The sequence below is a fragment of the Lygodium microphyllum genome, chromosome 15, assembly GCF_053477565.2.
Source record: "Lygodium microphyllum isolate KBCC chromosome 15, Lygodium_microphyllum_v1.1.10, whole genome shotgun sequence".
Taxonomy (NCBI): Eukaryota; Viridiplantae; Streptophyta; class Polypodiopsida; order Schizaeales; family Lygodiaceae; genus Lygodium; species Lygodium microphyllum.
Window position 1 is genome coordinate 7182944 of NC_141149.1, and position 19430 is coordinate 7202373.

At 42.4% G+C, this 19430-nt stretch overlaps 1 protein-coding gene across 1 annotated transcript in view; it reads left to right on the top strand.

Moving 5' to 3' along the window:
- Nucleotides 1–1437: 1437 nt before the first annotated feature.
- Nucleotides 1438–19430, top strand: part of RH36 (RNA helicase 36) — a 68329-nt gene continuing 50336 nt past the window's right edge. Inside the window, exons 1-3 of the mRNA XM_087693847.1 lie at nt 1438–2160; nt 2745–3067; nt 3266–3469. Coding sequence (XP_087549973.1) covers nt 1570–2160; nt 2745–3067; nt 3266–3469 — 1118 coding nt within the window. The 5' untranslated portion in view covers nt 1438–1569. The remainder of the gene's footprint in view (nt 2161–2744; nt 3068–3265; nt 3470–19430) is intronic.

The following is a 19430-nucleotide window of genomic DNA, read 5'->3' on the forward strand; positions in this document are numbered from 1 at the left end:
AGAAGAAAAATGTTTAATTATAAAAGACTATTCTCTTTCCTCTTTCTCTCTCAGTCTTCTTCTTTTTATCATTCTTCTTCTTCTTCTTCTTCTCTCTCTCTCTCTCTCTCTTTCTCTTTTATTCTGTCTCATTCTCAAAGTGTGTGAAAAACTATGTTCGAAAATCTTTAAATTAAAAAAGTTTAATTTAAAAAAAATTTAATTAGAGAGAAAGAGAGAGAGAGAGAGAGAGAGAGAGAGAGAGAGAGAAAGAGAACCTAGGCCCTACACATGAGAGGGGGGGGGGGGGGGGGGGGGGAGGGAAGAATCTATACTATTAGTTAAGGAGAGGTGGGGGGCGGATGCCACGTGGCAACGCCCACCTCCCCCATTAAAAAGAAAGAGAACGCGGGGGCGGGTGCCACGCGTCCAGCACTCGCCCCCGACAAAAATCGCGCCCGCCCCGACGCGAGTCTAGGCGCGGAGCGCCTAGTTTAATTAAAAAGGGCATGGGAAAAAAAAGAGAGAGATTATAAGTGAGAGAGAGGGGAAGGGGTTTTAATTTAAAAAAGGGAGATTTGGGGAGGGGGGGAGGGGGAAGGCTTTAATGAAAAAAGGGAAGGGGAAGAGAAAATGAGATATTGCAAAGAGAGAGAGAGGAAGGGAGGGGGTTTTGATTGAAAAAGGGAGGTTTGGAAAAGAGGATAAGTTTAGGAAGCCCTCTAAGGTTCGAGGCTTTTCGAACCTATAGCTAAACTAATATAGCAATAATATTTAATTAAAAAGGGGATGGGGAAAAGAAAGAGAGAGATTATAAGTGAGAGAGAGAGGAATGTGTTTTAATTTAAAAAAGGGAGGTGGAGGGGGGAAAGGCTTTAATCAAAAAAAAAGAAGGGGAAGAGAAAATAAGATATTGCAAAGAGAAAGAGAGGAGGGAGGGAGGGGGTTTTGATTGAAAAAGGGAGGTTTGGAAAAGGGGGTAGGTTTGGGAAACCCTCCGAAAGGCTTTTCGAACCTAAAGCTAAAACTAGGCGCTCCGCGCCTAGACTTGCCCTTCGTGCCGGGGCGAGCACGATTTCTGCGGGCGGGGACGGGTGCTAGACGCGTGGCACCCGCCCCCGCATTCTCTTTTTTTTCTTGTGGGGAAGGTGGGGGCTACCACGTGGTACCTGCCCCCCACCTCTCCTTAACTAATAGTATAGATAATATAGTAATAAGAAGTAAGATTTTAAAATTGTGTACAAATTTAGATTTTAAAAAATAAAATTGTAGTTCTTTCTTAAAGTTTTAAGAGATGTGCCACATCAGACTTTGTGAGGTTCGATATTTGGTTTGAAAGTGTAAAATTGGTACACAATAAGAGGTAGAATAGATATAGATATCGAAAGACAGAGTATAGATAAGATATAGTGTAGGAGTATATAGATGTGCCCAAGGGTTTAGTACAAAACTTTCTAACTTCTTTTCCTGCATCTATCGCGGTAATACAAAAAATCATTGTTTTGCGTTCTCTCTCTCTCTCTCTCTCTCCTTCCCTCCGAGTCTGTCTGTCTGTGTCTGTGTCTATGGGGTGACTTTGTAAGCAAGGAGATGGAGGAGAACGGAGAAGAAGAGGAGCCAGCTCTTTTCTCGAAGCGGGCTAAGCTCCAGCACCCGACCCTCACCACTGCTTCCAAGTCAAAGCGACAGGCCTTGAGGTCCGATAAGGCCTCCGAGCCCGATCATTCCCCTTCCGCCCTACGCTTCAACGACCTCGGCCTCCCCGAATGGCTCGTCAAGACCTGCCTCGAGCTCGGCCTCAAGAAGCCTACCCCTGTCCAGCAGAACTGCATCCCTAACATTCTCAAGGGCATGGATGTCCTCGGCCTCGCACAGACTGGCAGTGGCAAGACCGCTGCCTTTGCCTTGCCCATCCTCCAGCGGCTCGCCGAAAGTCTTTACGGTGTTTTTGCCATTGTCCTTACGCCCACACGAGAGTTGGCTTTCCAGCTTTGTGACCAGTTCAAGGCCCTCGGCTCTGGTCTTCACCTGCGTTGCTCTGTCATTGTCGGTGGGCTTGACATGATCGAACAGGCAAAGTCTCTCATGCAGAGGCCTCATGTAGTGATTGCGACACCCGGGAGGATAGCAGGCCTTCTCAAGAATGACCCTGACATTGCATCAGTCTTCAAAAGCATCAAGGTGGGGGATTGGTTCCTTGTTGTTGCTGCTCTGCATTCACTTCATTAGCACAAGTATACTATTGTACATTCTCAGGCACATGCAAATTGCATGGCACTGCACATTCTTGCACGATCAAATAGCCTTAACTTTCACTGCTTCTTGAGGTTAGACAAATTATTGGCACAACTCCAAATACTGGATACTGTGCCAGCTAAACAAACACTGTAGATAAACTAGAGACATGCAAATGCACAGGACTTTACATTCTCAGGATTGCAGTGATGTTACTTTTTGAACATGATATTCTGCAATGTATCCAGTCTTACCTGTCCACTGCCTCTTGAAGTTAAGACAGATTACTGGCACAACTCTAATGTCAACTGTGAGAACAAAAATGTGCCAAGTAGTTAGCACACGATTTAGGACAACACCTGAACGCAGAAAGCGGACAAAAACTAGTTCCAATTTTCTTGTGAAGTTTCCTTTGCTGACATATCAGTTCAGTACCTTTTGGCATGCTAGAAGTTTCTTTTGCTGTCATATCAGTTCGGTAGCTGTTTGCATGCTATGTTTCGCCAAATTTTTACTAATAGACTTTGCAGTTCCTTGTTCTTGATGAAGCAGATCGCATTTTAGATGTTGGATTTGAAGAGGAATTGCGGACTATTTTGGTAACACTGCCAGCGCAGCGGCAGACACTCTTATTTTCAGCTACCATGACCCCAGAGCTCAAGGCCTTACATGAGTTATCAGGAGAAAAGGCCTATTATTTTGAGGCATACCAAGGACTTAAGACTGTTGAACAACTGCAACAGGAATATATTTTTACACCACTAGATGTCAAAGATGTATATCTTGCACATGTCTTGTCCAGCCTGGAGGAAAAAAATATTCGTTCTGTAATCATCTTTGCTTCTACTTGCAGGCAGGTTCATCTTTTCTTTCATGCCTGAACAACCTTTTTGTTTTTCCTTGGTCAAAGAAGGGAAATTCGATTGGCGTATTAAATTTTGTGAGCAGTGTGGTATACCAAACAGAAGGGCTCTTTTGAAAACAGAAGAACACCTTTTACACTATGTCTCTACTGTGATGTTGCTTGCTTCTGTGTTTGTGTATTCTGCAGGACATGTCATCTTTTAAGTCTGATGCTGTCTGAGCTTGGGATCAAGACAGTTGCATTGCATTCTATGAAGTCACAGCCTCAGAGGTTGGCTTCCTTGAATAGCTTCAAATCTGGGAAGGTTATGGTGTTAATCGCCACTGATGTTGCAAGTCGTGGCTTGGATATTCCGACAGTTGATTTAGTGATCAATTATGACATTCCCAGGTTTGAATCAGTTGTCCATGCTGTTTCTCATTTTAACCTGTTGTAAGGTGTTAGTTGTTTTTTGTTCCCCAATAAACATTAAGAGACAGTGGTCTAATATTAGAAAAACAGTATGAGCTACAAGTGTGTGCCAGACCATTCCTCTCTTCTTGTTCCCAGTCTGTTTCCAGGAGTATTATCTTTTTCTGTATGAAATTGAAAGCGTTTGTGCAACACACAAGATACCAGGCTTCTGTTCTAAAGGATGATAATTGATTATTGCATGCCTACTGACATGACAGCTGAGTGGGTAACTGTCTATCACATCTGTGACTTGAATAAGTTGGTATTGACAGATAAATTGTGACTGTTTTAAGAAAAACACATGTGAATCCAGATGTCAAGCACAATGCAAGCTGTTTGAGTGGTGTACCTATAAGCACCATTTTGCAGTGAGCTTTGTGAACACACAAAGCTAAAAACTGCTTTGTTCACTGGGTTGTAAGATTGTCAGGGTTTGTATTGTGAATACAGATTTATTATTATTTACAAGGGAAATGGATTATTTAAGGATGTACAACGGACAAAGTTTTGCGAATCCACGAGTTACTGTCTTGTGTTTGTACTCTCCTCTCCATTCTCTTCTTTCTTTAGTTTTTCTCCTTTTTACCCTCTCTTCTCTAGACCCCTTATATTCTCTCTATTCTCTATTCTCTCCTCTCTCTACTATCTCTACTCTCTTTCTTCTCTCTACTCGCTCTCTCTCTACTCTTGCATCTCCCTAATCTCTTCTCTGTCTACTTTACTCTCCTCTCTTTCATCTCTACAAAGGAGAGCGGGGCAGATGCACACAAAGCTAAAAACTGCTTTGTTCATTGGGTTGTAAGGTGGCTAGGGTTTGTATTGCAAATACAATTTTATTATTATTTACAAGGGAAATGGATTATTTAAGGATGTACAACGGTCGAAGGTTTGCGAATCCATGAGTTACTTTCTTCTCTCTAGTATCTTCTCTCTTTAGTCTCTTCTCTAGATCCGTTGTATACTCTACTCTCTCTTCTCTCTACTATCTCTACTCTCTCTCTCTCCTCTTACTTCTCTCGCTCTCTCTCTACTCTCTCTTTTATCCCCCTATCTGTTCTCAGTCTACCTTACTTTCTTCTTTTTTCCCTCGACAAAGGAGAGAGAGGTGGGTGCATCACAATGATGATGGGACACTAGGTTTGATTCATAGAAGTCATTATACTTGAAATCATCGGGCTTGAGCAATGACAGAGATAGTTGTGAAGATTGGAAAGCTTGAGATTCCATGTATTACACTTAGTGTATCATGCTGATTTTAGAAGTGGATGTAGCAATGGAAGCATAAACCGATGCTATAATAAACTGTTGAACATAAGGACAAAAGAGAAAAACACTAAAGAACATTGCAAAGAAGAGAACTTAGAAGAATGCTTGGGGAATGGAATTCGTATACCAAGCACGAGAATGACGCGTACAACAATGAGTCATTGACTCATAGGCAAAAACACCGGCTCTCTCTCTCCACACTACCTATAGGTGGTGATGTGTCTAAATGAGGAGGGAGCGTGATATACAAAGGAGAAAACAATGTGTAAAGAGGAGCAGGTTGGCCAACATAAAATACTCTAGATAGGTATCATAAATGCTATAGTAAAATGCCTAATATGCCCACTCGTAGTCATCATAACTCAGGCTCATACATGAGCTATCTAGACTGACTAATCTGCTAATACCCTCTCTTAAATCATGGGTAATCTGATACAATACAATATATAATGATAATGTCGCATCATAGTACATACAACAATGTCCATCATAGAACCATGGATACCCAAGTAGTTGGTTCGTAAGCCACCACCAAGGAGCCTCGGATAGAATCTGATGTCGATGTCGATCGTATCAGCTCCTGAAGATAAAGAAGATTATAGCAGCTTTCAATGTCTGTCAACGATGCCTCTGTTGTAGCATACGTGACCAGCTGGTTACTAATGCAACAGTGCATAAATGACCATGGATTCCCCTTCTTTGGTCATACTTCCAAAGTGTCCCCTCATGTGAGCTCCGAATGAAAGCTACTCGCTCTCACTCGCTCTGTGTCATGTAACCAGCCCATCATGAACTTGGATATCAAGCCCAACGCCAGGATTTGTACGTGCTAGACTTTGGTCGATGCGTCAAGGACGTTCCTCTTTGGGTCCCATGCATCTGTATAGAATTGCCCCATCTCACCACTCTCTCACACTCCCTCTCTGGTATTGGAGAGTTGTGAGGAATGACCTCATCACCACCACTAGAAAGCAGCTGAGGAAGGGGCCACCAAGCTCTTTCCACGATCCAAAGAAGAGGATCCCTTCTGCGCCTTGGACTTTGCCTTGGCCAGAGGATCTGAGTTGGAATCTAAGGCAGATGATGACTCGTCGGAGGAGTCCGCATCCCGTGTCGTCTTCTGATCATTTTTCTTCCTAGAAGCTGCTAACTCTTTGCAGTCCTTTTGTAAACGACCCTTCTTGCCATAGTGGTAACACTGGGCCTTCGACTTCTTTGTCTTCAAACCCCTCTCTGAAGCAGCAAGAGTCTCACCTGAACCTCCATAATGTGACGGAAGCCTCCCTTGTAGTCGCAAAGTAGCCTTATGCTCAAGTAGCGTCGAGGACATATGAAGAAATCTGATAGGAGTCATAGATGTCTGCGCTTGTAAAGCATTCGCCACTCCATCAAACTCTTGAGGAAGCTTGTAGAGTATTGTACCAACAAGATGTGCCTTTGATAGGGCAGATTGCATAGTGCGAAGCTGGTTCTGGAGTTGGGTAACACGAAGTAGGAATGATTGAATTGTTCTTTGGGTTCAAACTTCAGTTGCTGGAGCTGGCCATAGAGAGTAACGGCCCTCATGGTGGAAGGAACCTCGTACATCAACTGCAACTTTGACCAGACATCGGAAGCTGTTCTACAAGAGGTGACCGTCTGGAGGACTTCTTTGGAAATACACCGAAGTAATGCCGAATAAGCATGGGTATCATCCGAATCCCATGTAAGCACTGCCTCCTCATGGTTGCCTTCATCAAAATCAGATGGAACAGGAAAAGGTTGTTGAGGATGTGCCATAGCTCTGCCAATCATGTACCATAACCGCTTCTGGATAAACCAGGCCTTCATTATTGCACTCCATGTGTAATATCAAGGCCATGGAGCTTGTCATCAGTGGATGTGCAGGGAGGAGCCATTTGTAGAGGATTTAGAAAAGTAGAGAAAAGAAGAGATTTAGAGAGGGAACATAGCCAAATCATGAGCATAGACTGCAAAAAACAAGAGTTCACATATGGTATAACCCAAAATCTAACCAAAATAAGACAAAGCTGCTGTAAAATATCGAAAAAATCAGTCAAAAACTGTCAGAAACAGCAAAAACGGCTTGATAATGCAAGCGCCCAGCCAGGAGGAGATGTTGAGACACCAAAATGCAGGCTGAAACAGATGCACAGGCTGTATGGATGCTGAGGTCAGTAAAAAACGCAGGTAAAACATGTTGCCTGGTAGAAGCAACAGCCACTTGATTAGCAAGGGTGAAAACAGTCCTGAAATCAGCAAGAAAACACAGCAGAATCACAAATCCTGAAATTTGATATCATGTCAAAAGTGGTGCAGCAATGGAAGCGTAAACACAAGCTGTAATAAACTACTGAAACACAAGACGAAAGAGAAAAGGGAAAGAAAGAACACAATATAGATGAGAACTCAAATGTATGCTCGGGAAATGGAATCCATATACCAAGACATGAGACAATACAGAAGCAATGTGAGTCACCGGTTGTGGAAGCACGAGGAAATTATAGGGTGTCAAAGGCAAAAGTTGCTATAAGTTATGTCGCAGAGGTACTTGATGGTATTTGGTGCCAGTTGTTGGCCTAGGTCATTCATTTGGCCATAAGTGTTAGTTGGTGACACTAGACAAGTGGTGTTTAATGGTATCTAAACACCAATTTGATGGTCAAGATCGTGCAGAGGCACTTGGGATGGAAATTGCCTAGCCAATTCAATTATTGGTCAATTAGATTATTTTTTTGGGCACCAAAATAATTATTAGATTAAATTTATAGTATTTAAAGATTGAAAATTAATTAATATTTAATTATGGATAATGTTGAAAAAACCATTTGGGAAGGCAGCTTGTTAAAAATGCCCATACAAGATTGAAAAGCATCGTTAGAGGTTGGAGAGAGGTATTTTTAGTATATTTAGCTTGCAAGAGAGAGCGAGGAGATATTATTAGTTTGATTTGCAGCCATTGGAGGATCTTTTGAGATAGCCAAAGTTAAGAGAAGAACAATCAACAGCAGGTGACAGCATCTACAAGCTGTTGAGATAGGCTAGCACCTGTAAATGATTGATTTTTTTCAGTTTTTCACGTAGAAAGTTGAATTTTCTCTCTCCTCAGCATTCTCTCTCATCTCCGAGTCTTGTTTGGAAGATTACAGCATTAAGATCACGAGAGGCGGAGAAACTTTTGATTTCTCTTCTATAAACCCTAATCTGCAGCAGAAATTATTGTTTAGTAGCAGCCTTGAGAAGGATGCAAGAAATTGGAAAATCCAAGACTTGGATTTAACAGGGTTGAAGTTGTTTTCAATCAAATTCAAGTGGAGGGACTAGCAAATTAATGAAGTTGGGGCATTTTTCCATCTCTATCAAAGTGGGTGAAGGCCAATTGATTGCTTGAATCAAGGGGTAAATCAGATTGAAGAGTTGTTGGTCATTTTGGATAATAAGGGGAGTTGGAAGATCGAAAAGGATTGGGAAAATTCCATTGTACATCAACTTCTTCAATTAAGTTAAAGAAATATCGAAAAGGAGCGCTAGTTTTGGAGCCAACAGGGTGTCTATTGGCCAAGATTGTGAGTTATTTTGCATTTCTATGTTTTGTAATAAATATTGCTATTGTAACTAAGTTGCCCCAATGTTGTTACCATATGCATCACACTGAACCGCAAATGACTTTCTTAGATCAGACAACATAAGCACATGATCTATAGGTTGTTGGGAATAAAGGGCCATCGTGCCTTTTATATGTGCACGGGTGTGAACACACCCTTAGCACATTGTACTTTCATACATATATCTACCTAAAAACCTAAAGTGATACACTCGTCATTGTACCGAAAAACGTGTTTACTCTCTACTATGCTCTCTCGTACTCTCTTTGTCTCTCTCATTGCGTGTAACGACTGTCTGTCTCGATCTCCGTGCCTAATCGATTCCTACAAATTGGTATCAGAGTGTAAGGTGCTGCAGACGATCGTCAAGTTGAGGTAGAAGACCAGAGCTGGCAAGAGATGGCTCAAAGGCGAGCAGGAGAGTCGTAGGCAGGCCTATGTGTTGGAGAGACAGTCGACTGGTGCAGCAGTTAACGACTGTAGGTGACGATTGACCAGCATGGTCTAGTGGACGACTGGCAGGAGAGGGGCTCACGAAGAAGACCAGCGGGCAGCGACCAGAACATGGAGCAGGCGCGGTAACGACTGTGGTTGCTGACGATGACGACGATTGCAGCGCTGACGAGCTGCGACCAGGCCGTGACGGACAGACGACGCGCGTCAGATGGCAACCGGCGGGGTTCCAGGCTCACGGCGACGCTTGGCGGGTCAACGGACCCGTTAGAACTTTTCAAAAAAATTCATTTTTTTTTGAAATTGCTTATACCCATTGACGGGGTTTTGCGCGTGTAAGCACAAAATTCAAATTTGTGCAATTTTGGCCTAGAAAATTGGGGCTTTGCCAGATTGAGCACTGTTTGTGAAAAATTGAGGCATTTGCGTTGGAATTGCAAACATTGTGCGCATTTGAATTGGGGATTTCGCCAAAATTGTTGAAATTTTTCTCATTTGAGTGAAATTTCTCAACATTTGGCCCAGAACTTTGGGCTTTTCCCAGATTTGGGAAATTTGATGCTGGACAAGCAAATTTGTCTTAGAAATTGCAGGAATTTGTGACATTTTGTCCCCGACATTTGGGGCTTTTCATGTACATGCACAAATTGGGCTGAAATTAACCCAATTTCTCGACATTGAGGCACATTGGACCCCGTGCAATTTGGGGATTTTGCGATTTGGGCAAAATTTGTGCAGCATTTGGTCACTTTATGTACATGCAGGTTGAATTCCGCGCAATCTGGACATCAACACTTGGTAAAATTTGGGGGTTTTACTGAAATTGCTTTATTTTGGCAAAATTGGACAGTCCTATGCATGTCAGAGGAAATGCAGATGTGTGTTTGACGCTTTTGAGCACAAAATTTTGGGGCTTTTGACCGTTCGTGTCAAATTTAATGCTCGTAGGTACATGTACAACAGAAATTGCAGCTGAAATTTTGGGATTTCTCATGTAATGTGATGCACATGCCCATGCCCTTGGAACAGCTGTAATCTGTTGGATAATGCTGTAGCACTTGGTTTTGCGCTTCTGAAAATTTAATTACAGATCTGAAATCTGTACTTCTGCGTGGTCATTTATTGCTGATTGGTACTTGTTTGTACCTTGGTCACTTGGGTGACAGTTTGGGCCTACATTTGCTGGTTTTTTGGTCACATTTGGATTGAAAATCATGTCTGGCAGCAATGACAGTAGTAATCTGATGCACATAAAGAAGCTTTAAGGCGCACACAATTTTGCAGTTTGGCAAAAGCAGTGCTACAATATCCTGTTACAAAAGAAGCAAGCAAAGCCGATCAAAACTAAAGGGGCAAAGCCCGTAGACATGGATCAGGATGATTGGGATGAGTTGAATGAGCTTGCATGCTCAACCATAGAGCTATCGATTTCTAATGCCTTGCTGTTTAACATTGAAGGTTTGGATTTTGCATATGCTATATGGACTAGACTAGAAGAATTGTATGCACAGAAGAGTGCTGCAAGCAAAGTGTATTGGTTGAAAAAGCTTATGGATTTGCGTATGAAAGAAGGTACAGCAATGTCTACTCACTTGAGTGAGTTTAACTCCATTTTCAGCCAGTTGGTTGCCTTGAAGTTCATGATTGATGAGGAATTTAAGACTACTTTCTTGCTTTGCACTCTACTAGAGAGTTGGGATACATTCAGGACTGCTATGAGCAATTCTAATGTGATCCTTTTGTATGCTGATGTAGAGAGTGCTCTACTTATGGAAGAGATGAATCGGCAGAACAATGCATCCAATAAGTCTTCTAGTGCTTTGCATACTAGGGGCAGATCATAGCAAAAGGGCAAATATGATGGCAAGGGACGTAGTAAATCACGTGGCAAAGATGTTGAATGCCATCATTGTGGCAAGAAGGGTCACTTTAAACGTGACTGCTACAAATGGAAGAAAGAGAAAGGAAAAGGCAAGAAGATAGATGATTGCAAGGAAGAAAAGGACACTAGCCTAAGAAGAGCAATGTAAAAATTAAAGAGGTGAATGTACTCACTCATGACAGTGACAGTGGGAGTGTTGTACTCTGTCTCTTCACATTTTGGTGCACATGCTTTACTTGCAGATACAGATGATGACATGCATACCTGGATTCTTGATTCAAGTGCTTTCTTTCATGTCACCCCTCATCGTGAGTGGTTTTCCGCCTATACAAGGGGTCGACATGGTGTTGTCCATCTTGGGGATAACTATGCATGTGAGATTGTAGGTATTGGCAGTGTGCAGTTACGGTTTCAGCATGGCTCTGTCTTTACACTTTAACATGTACGGCATGTACCTCAGCTCAAGAAGAGCTTGATTAGCACAGGGCAGCTAGATGATGATGGTTTTCATACCACCTTTGGTGATGGAAAATGGAAGATCTGTAAGGGATCTAGGGTTATTGCCAGAGGTTGCAAGAGTGATACTTTCTATCTACTTCATGTATCTAGTGTGCGTGACCATGTTGTTGCCGTGACCGAGCAGCCAAGCGTTTCTTTGTGGCATGGCCGGTTGGGACACATGAGTTAAATAGGAATGAAAGTGCTTTCTCGTTTGGGTTACTTGCTTTGTCTTTGTTATGTTGATTTTGAGCATTGTGATCATTGCATTTATGGCAAACATGCATAGACGTCACATAAAAAGTCTCTTTCTTTGAAATCTTCTTCTCTAGAGTTAGTGCATTTGGATATATGTCAAATGCCAGGATTATGTTTAGGGGGAAATAAATATTTTGTCACCTTTGTCGATGATGCTACACGGGAGGTATGGGTTTATCCTATTCGTAGAGCAAGGATGAAATGCTTGACAAGTTTAGAAAATTCTTAGCATTGGTTGAAAATCAGATTGATAAGACACTTAAGTGTCTTTGCTCTGACAATGGTGGGGAATATGTGTCGAAGGCCTTTCAGGCATTTTGTGATAGCAAAGGGATAAAGAGGGAGCTCACTGCCCCTCATAATCCACCCCAAAATGGAGTTGCAGAGCATATGAATCGGACCATATGATGCTGTCTCATGCTGCATTACCCCATGGTTTTTGGGCAGAGGCTGTTATGACAGCTGTTCACTTGATTGATCGGTCACCAAACAGGTCCCCAAGAAGCGTGGTTGGGCAAGCCACCTTTATAGGCTCACTTGAAAGTGTTTGGTTGCGAGGCTTTTGTGCATATTTGTAAAGAAAAATGCAGCAAACTTGAGCCAAAGTCTTGTAAATGCATTTTCCTAGGATATGGTGACGAGGGTGAAATGGGGTATAAATTGTGGGATCCCAAGAAAAGGAAAGTAGTACGCAGCAATGACGTTATTTTCCGGGAAGATCACATGTACAAACAACCTGAAAAGACTGAGGAGGTCTGTAGGGTTGTATTCCGGGAAGAAATACATTTTGGACAGCAAAATGTGCCCAATGTACAGCAGCAAATACCTGCTGTAAATGAACCTGTGAATGCAGGAAATGATGTTGGAAATGATTAGCCAGCTATTGCCCATGAAAATGAGCCATTCCATGTGCAAGAACAGCCAAGATAGCAAGCTGTTAATACTGATTTGCAGGCTGAAATGCCAGGACAGCACGCTGAAAATGGAAATTTGTAGGAACAGCCAGCAAACATTGACCATTGGGTTAGGAGATCGTCTAGGGCTACTAGACAACCCGACAGGTTTGTTCTTGGTGCAATTAATGTGGCTGAGTATGTCATGTTGACAGACTGTGGTGAACCGTCTTGCTTCAAAGAAGCAATGGACAGACAGGACAGCAAGAAATGGTATAAAGCCATGCTGTCAAAAATGGAATCTCTTGAAAAAAATGGCACTTGGGACTCCGTGCATTTGCCTAAAGGGTAGAAAACCCTTCCATGCAAATGGGTTTACAAGATGAAGGTCACTTTTGGTTCCTCACCAAAGTACAAAGTAAGATTGGTTGCAAAAGGGTACAAGCAGGAGCATGGAATTGACTTTGATGAGATTTTCTCTGCTGTAGTCAAGATGACTACATTGAGAACCATTTTGGGCTTGGTTGTAGTTGAAGATATGGAACTCGTACAAATGGATGTAAAGACTGCGTTTTTACATGGTGATCTGCATGAAAACATATATATGTAGCAGCCTGAAGGGTTTGTTGAACAAGGGAAAGAAAAAATGGTATCTAAACTCGAAAAGAGTTTGTATGGGCTGAAACAAGCACCAAGAGAATGATATCATAAGTTTGATACATTCATGCAGTCCCAAGGCTTTCATAGAAGAGTCCCAAGGCTTTCATAGAAGTCAAGTGGATCATTGCTTGTACACCAAGAAGGCAGCAGATGGCAGTCTGATTATCTTGGTTTTGTATGTTAATGACATGCTGATTGCTGGCAGGGATACTCATGCCTTGGATTCATTGAAGCAAAGTCTTCATGGCAGCTTTGACATGAAGGATCTGGGTGATGTAAATCACATTTTTGGCATGCGAATACTTAGAGATAGATCGAAAGGCTCACTCTATCTATCTCAGTAGGAGTATATCTCCAAAGTTTTGCAGCATTTCAGGGAGAGGGGGGGAACAATTGGGGTCCCATTGCCTCCATATGTGAAACTCAGTGCAGAGAACAACCCTACATTTGATGATGAGAAGGCTGAAATGGCCAAGATACCATATGCTTCAGCTGTTGGCAGTTTGATGTATGCTATGGTTGCTACACATCTTGACATTGCCTTTATATTGGGAGTGGTTAGCAGATACATGGCAACCCCTGGCAAGAAGCATTGGGATGCATTGAAAGGTATTATGAGATACCTCAAAGGCACAAAGGAGTTGTGCCTTTGCTTTGGAAAGCAGAAGGCATCTGTTGTTGGCTTTACGGATGTAGACTATGCTGGTCATGCGGACTACAGGAAGTCCACTTCTGAGTATGTGTTTACTTTTACAGCAGGAGCAGTCTCTTGGATCTCCAGGCTACAAAAGTGTGTTGCATTTTCTACTACAAACGCAGAGTATGTGGCTGCCACTAAGGCATGCAAGGAGGCTTTATGGCTTTCATGTCTGGTGGCAGAACTTGGGATCTCAGAGTTACCTGTTCTCCATTGTAATAGTCAGAGTGCTATCATGCTAGCACTGAATCTTGACTTTCATGCAAAGACAAAGCACATACAGGTGAAGTATCACTTCATTAGAGATGTACGTGACAGTATGGAATCTTGTAGACCTTCTTACGAAGGGTCTTTCAGCAAAGCGGTTTGCCCATTGCCGACAAATGATGGGAGTTGGATAGATATATGTATTTCAGCTTTGTACATACCTAGACTTAGCTGATTCTTTTCTCCTCTTAAGGCACATTGTCTTTAGGTGGGAGGTTGTTGGGGATAAAGGGCCATCGTGCCTTTTATATGTGCACGGGTATGAATACACCCTTAGCACATTGTACTTTCATACATATATCTATCTAAAAACCTAAAGTGGTACACTTGTCATTGTACCGAAAAACGTGTTCACTCTCTACTCTACTCTCTCGCACTCTCTGTCTCTCACTGCGCGTAATGACTGTCTGCCTCGATCTCCGTGCCTAATCGATTCCTACATAGACATCCATCCTTCCACTCAGAGAATCATATCATCAAAGAAAGGATCCATAAATCCGCTCTGTGGCTAGAAGATATGATCTATCGTCCGATTGAAAGTGGTAGGAGCATTTGTAAGTCCCTATCCTTCGGTCTAATGCATATTTGTTCATACCCACTTTTCAAATCTATATAGCTGAATATAGTTGACTCTTGCAATCTATCTATAATATTATTGATTTGAGGAATCGAAAATCCATTTTTTATCATAACCTTGTTCAAAGTACGATAATCAATATATATATGCCATGAACCATTCTTTTTCAACACCAAAAGCACTAGAGAAGAAAAGAGAGATGAACTAGGATGAATCAGCCCTTTTTTCTAACAACTCATTCATCTGACTTATAATCTCCTTCTGTTGGGCTGCATTGACTCTTTACAATGGCTTATTAGGTGGGCTATTTCCAAGGATAAGGTCTATGCCATGATCTTAGGTCATTTAGGCGGTAGCTACCTGAAAGTAGCAGAGAGAAGCAATCAACATACATTTTTAGAAATGACATGTGATCCTTCTTTAACTTAGATACGTTCCCAATATTCACACTATCATCTTTATCTTTACTAAAGACCAAGTATGCTAAAATGTAACATGTCCACCTGTTCTCTTTTTGAACACGTCTTAGCAGTCCATCGGGAAGAGAGTTTAGAAAGCTCCGCTTGGCACTTCCATGGAATGTTACGGGGTTTGCAATCTAGGACTTCCCGCGTCTGCCACGTAGCGGAAGTATTCCGGCCGTTCCCACTTAGGATCGACCTGAATCACGGTTTTCCCTAATGGTCACTTTCTTAAACGGCAGCTAGCATCGACTCTAATCGAACTACTTTACGTGGAAACGCCAGGGACGAAGCGGATTTATGCTGCACTTGGTTCAAGGAGAATGGGAAACAAGAGGGATGCAAGGCTCAACCTCTCTGTCCATAAGGCATAGTCCCATTCCGTTCCCCTAAAACAACATAAATCGGGATTTTAGTAACCTAAACTCTAGGTCAGTGTCCTTGCTGTTCATTTCCTTCGAGAAGAGCTCCTTGCTGTCCATTACGATTGAGAAAAAATCCCGGTCAACCGGGACCACCCATCCGTAGGACGGACCCATGGCCACATCCACCGCACTTTCCTCAGGGTTGCTTTAGTTGTCTAATTACCTATCACATTTAGTTAGATACGCATCAAACAACTTCATTAATTAGTCAGTTCATACTGATGAATTCCCATTTCATTTGGGGAATGTCAAGTGGTTGCAACTTTCCTGGCATTTTGACATGTTTGGCTTTGATACGTTGATAAGACAAACACTCAGTGAAATATTTGAGAATGTCACCTTTAAGCCTCTTCCAATAGTAGCTCTTTCTAACTGCATTGAGGGTCTTGGCATAGCCAGGATGTCCTGAGAAAGGGGAATCATGAGCTTCCCAAAGTATCTTCTGCTTGAGCGACTGGCTTGCCGGTATACATAATCTCGTTCTATAGTAGATAAGTCCACTATTGATAGAGAATTCATGATACTTAGCTTGTAGCTTTTGGTCCTGATCCTTGATAGGGATCTCCCTTAGCATCTTTTGATAGGTTGGATGATGGCATGCTTCTTCTTTAGCTAGCTCAAGTATTGGGTTGTTTGGCATGGATACTTTTGTGGCTAGAGATCTAGCTGTTGATGGATTTTGCAAGATTAGAGAATTAAGGAATGCCTTGCGACTAAGTGCATTGGCAACTACATTCTCCTTTCCAGGTCGGTATTTGATTTTAAAATCATATTCCAGCACTTCAATCCACTGACATTGCCTCATGTTGAGCTCGTTCAGGGTAAAGATCCACTTGAGACTTTTATGATCCGTCACTAGAGTAAACTTGTTACCCAATAGGTAGTGTCTCCAAAGCTTTAGAGCATGGATGACAGCTAACAGTTCTAGATCATGGGTAGCATAATTCTTCTCATGGCTCTTCAATTTCCTTGAAGAGTATGCTACAGGATGACCTTCTTGCATGAGCACACATCCTAAGGCAAGCGTGCTAGCATCAATTACTACTTCGTACTCCTTACTGAGGTCCGGAAGTTTCAGGATAGGTGCTGATATCAAACTTTGCTTTAATCTATCAAAGCTAGATTATTCGGCAGTTGACCATGTAATCGATGTTTGCTTCTTTAGTACATCCGTCAGAGATGCTGCAATCAAAGCATAGTTTTTGATGAAGACCCTATATCCTGTCAATCCAAGAAAACTGCGTAATTCTTTGACAGTTGTTGGTATTGGCCATTCTAGAACATCTCTGACTTTGATTGGATCCACTGAGATTCCTTCCGCTGATACGATGAATCCCAGATATTCAATCTGACGTTTGAAGAATGCACACTTCTTCATCTTAGCATAAAGCTTGTGTGCTCTCATTGTCTCAAGGACAATCCGAAGATGGGATTCATGGTTTTCTTCCTGTTTAGAATAGACTAGGGTATCGTCGAAGAAGACGAGTACGAAGTCATCAAGATATGATCTAAAGATATCTTGCATTAATCTGTTGAAGGTGGCAGGTGCATTCGTAGCCCGAATGACATGACTAGGAACTCAAAGTGTCCATATTTTGTGTTGAAGGCCGTCTTTGGAATATCTTCTTCCTTGATCCTTATCTGATAGTATCCAGACCTGAGATCAATCTGGGAGAAGATCTTCGCACTTTGAAGACGATCAATAAGTTCGTCTATTTTAGGAATAGGGTACTTGTTCTTAACAGTTGATTGATTCAACCCTTTGTAATCAATTCACAGTCGAAGCATTCAATATTTCTTCTTCTGGAACAACACTGGAGCTCCCCATGATGAACTGCTGGGACGGATGTAGCCCTGATCTAACAGTTGCTTGAGTTGCTCCTTCAGCTCAATTGCTTCTGGAATGGACATTCTATAAGGCCTCTTTGCAATTGGTGCAGCTCCTGGCACTAGCTTGATCTCATGATCCACTTTCCTTTGAGGCGGGAGTTCTGTCAGCTCTTCAGGAAATATGTCCGCGTACTCCTTTAGCCACGAAGATTCTTCACTAGACTCCTGCTTCTGATCTAGCTTATTAAGCTTAATCAAGTAGACATGTAGTCTCTTTCTAACTCCCTTTATAATTCGAGATGCTTTGGCCAATTGAATTTTCGGCTTTCCAGTCTCTTTTTGAGTTGTGACCAATTCCCCTTTAGAGTTTCGAAAGGAAACTTGGTCCTTTCCACAATGAATGTGGGCATCATTAGGTTTAAGCCAATCCATTCCGAGCAAACACTCATGGATACCTAGGTTCATGACCCTGAAATTGATCGAAGTCGACTTTCCTCCCAGAAAGAATTCTACCTTAGCAATTTTCTTGGTACAAGTGACCTCACGACCATTTGCTAATTTCGCAAGCAAGGTAGGTGGTTCTACTGTGGTTATTCCTAATCTTCTTGCATGAGCTGGTGAGATAAAGGAATGTGTACTGCCATAATCAATCAAGGTTTTGAAACCTTTACCTCAATAGTCCAATGGTGTTTGAATCACCGAAAACTGGCGATTCGGGCCTTTCTTGTGAAGGGCGGCATGGACTGTTGCCCTCTCAAACTCTGCTTCGATGGTCGGGTCTTCTTCTTCGTACATTTCCCTGTTGGCAACACAGGCAATTCTTCCTGTACCTTGGGTGGCGGCTCCTTGGCCACGGGCGGTTCCTTGGAAAGGTCCTTGACGTTGTCCTCCACCAAGTTTGGGACCTTGCCTTTTGAAATGACCGGGCTCGTTGTAGTGGAAACAACGGAGATTGCGGCCATTACTTTGGGTAGAGACAAAGTTATTGACATTATTGGTCCTTGCTTTCTTTCTTTGTCTCGGATTTTGACCTTGAACTCTCTTCGCTTGCGGCCTATATGCTCTGTTCTGATCATTATAAGACCAAGTCTTGTTACTTCTTGGCCTAGCATGCACCTCCTGAATTATGGGCGTAGCTCGAATGAGTGCGTCTTATAGATCTGTTGGGCATATAGATTCGAGGCGGATATTCACTTATGGGTTTAAACCGGCACAAAATTTCGACACTTGCTGTGTCATATCCATTTGTGGTGCATACTTCAGAAGTGAGACAAACTTTGAGTAGTATGCGTCAAGAGTCAGACCCAGTTGTTTTAGCTCATAGAACTCATTCATTTTTTGTGTGCGATACGCAGGTGGTAAGTATCTCCCTTGCATAGCTTTCTTTATCTTTTCCCAGGTAACGTATCCTTCGGAGATCCCTTGATCTCTGCACCATTGCTTTCACCGAAGCTTAGCTTCGTCGGTGAGTTTGAGCTTGGCGAGCATTGCCTGGTTGGCGGGTGCAGTACCGGCCGCTTCAAAGTAATCTTCCATGGACTCTATCCAAATCTCAGCATCAGCTTGGATAGTCCTTCCTTTCCCGTCAAATTCTGGCGGCTTGATTTGCTTGAGAAGAAACTTCTTCTCCTAGATCACGACCGTACTTGATGTAGGGGACGGACTGGGAATCTGTACCTGGGGTTGTGCCTGGATAGAGGATTCTTAACGTTACAACTCGCTAATTGTTATGATTATATTTCATACCCAATTTAGCTTTTAACAAGAAACCTAGCCACTTAACTTTTTATCAATTCTCATAGACAAGACAAACATTGATAAAAAGAAGTCTTATTTCATTTATATGGGCATAGCCCTTTCGAAGTACACAATATTTCTTATGATGGTAGAGCAACTGGTACATTAGTTCGGGGAGAATAATGTTGTTTTACATTTAGCTACGGGAACTTGATAATAGTATGGTTTCGGGTTATGGATCTTCAGGAATCGATAAGTCATCGGAAGATTAGGGCATCCTTTCCTTTGGTACCCATTCTTCTCGTAGCGTCCCAACACCTTGATCCTGTCGGCGGGGATTATGCGGGTCACTTCCTCGTATACATATGAGTTCAACTCGACCCTCCGAC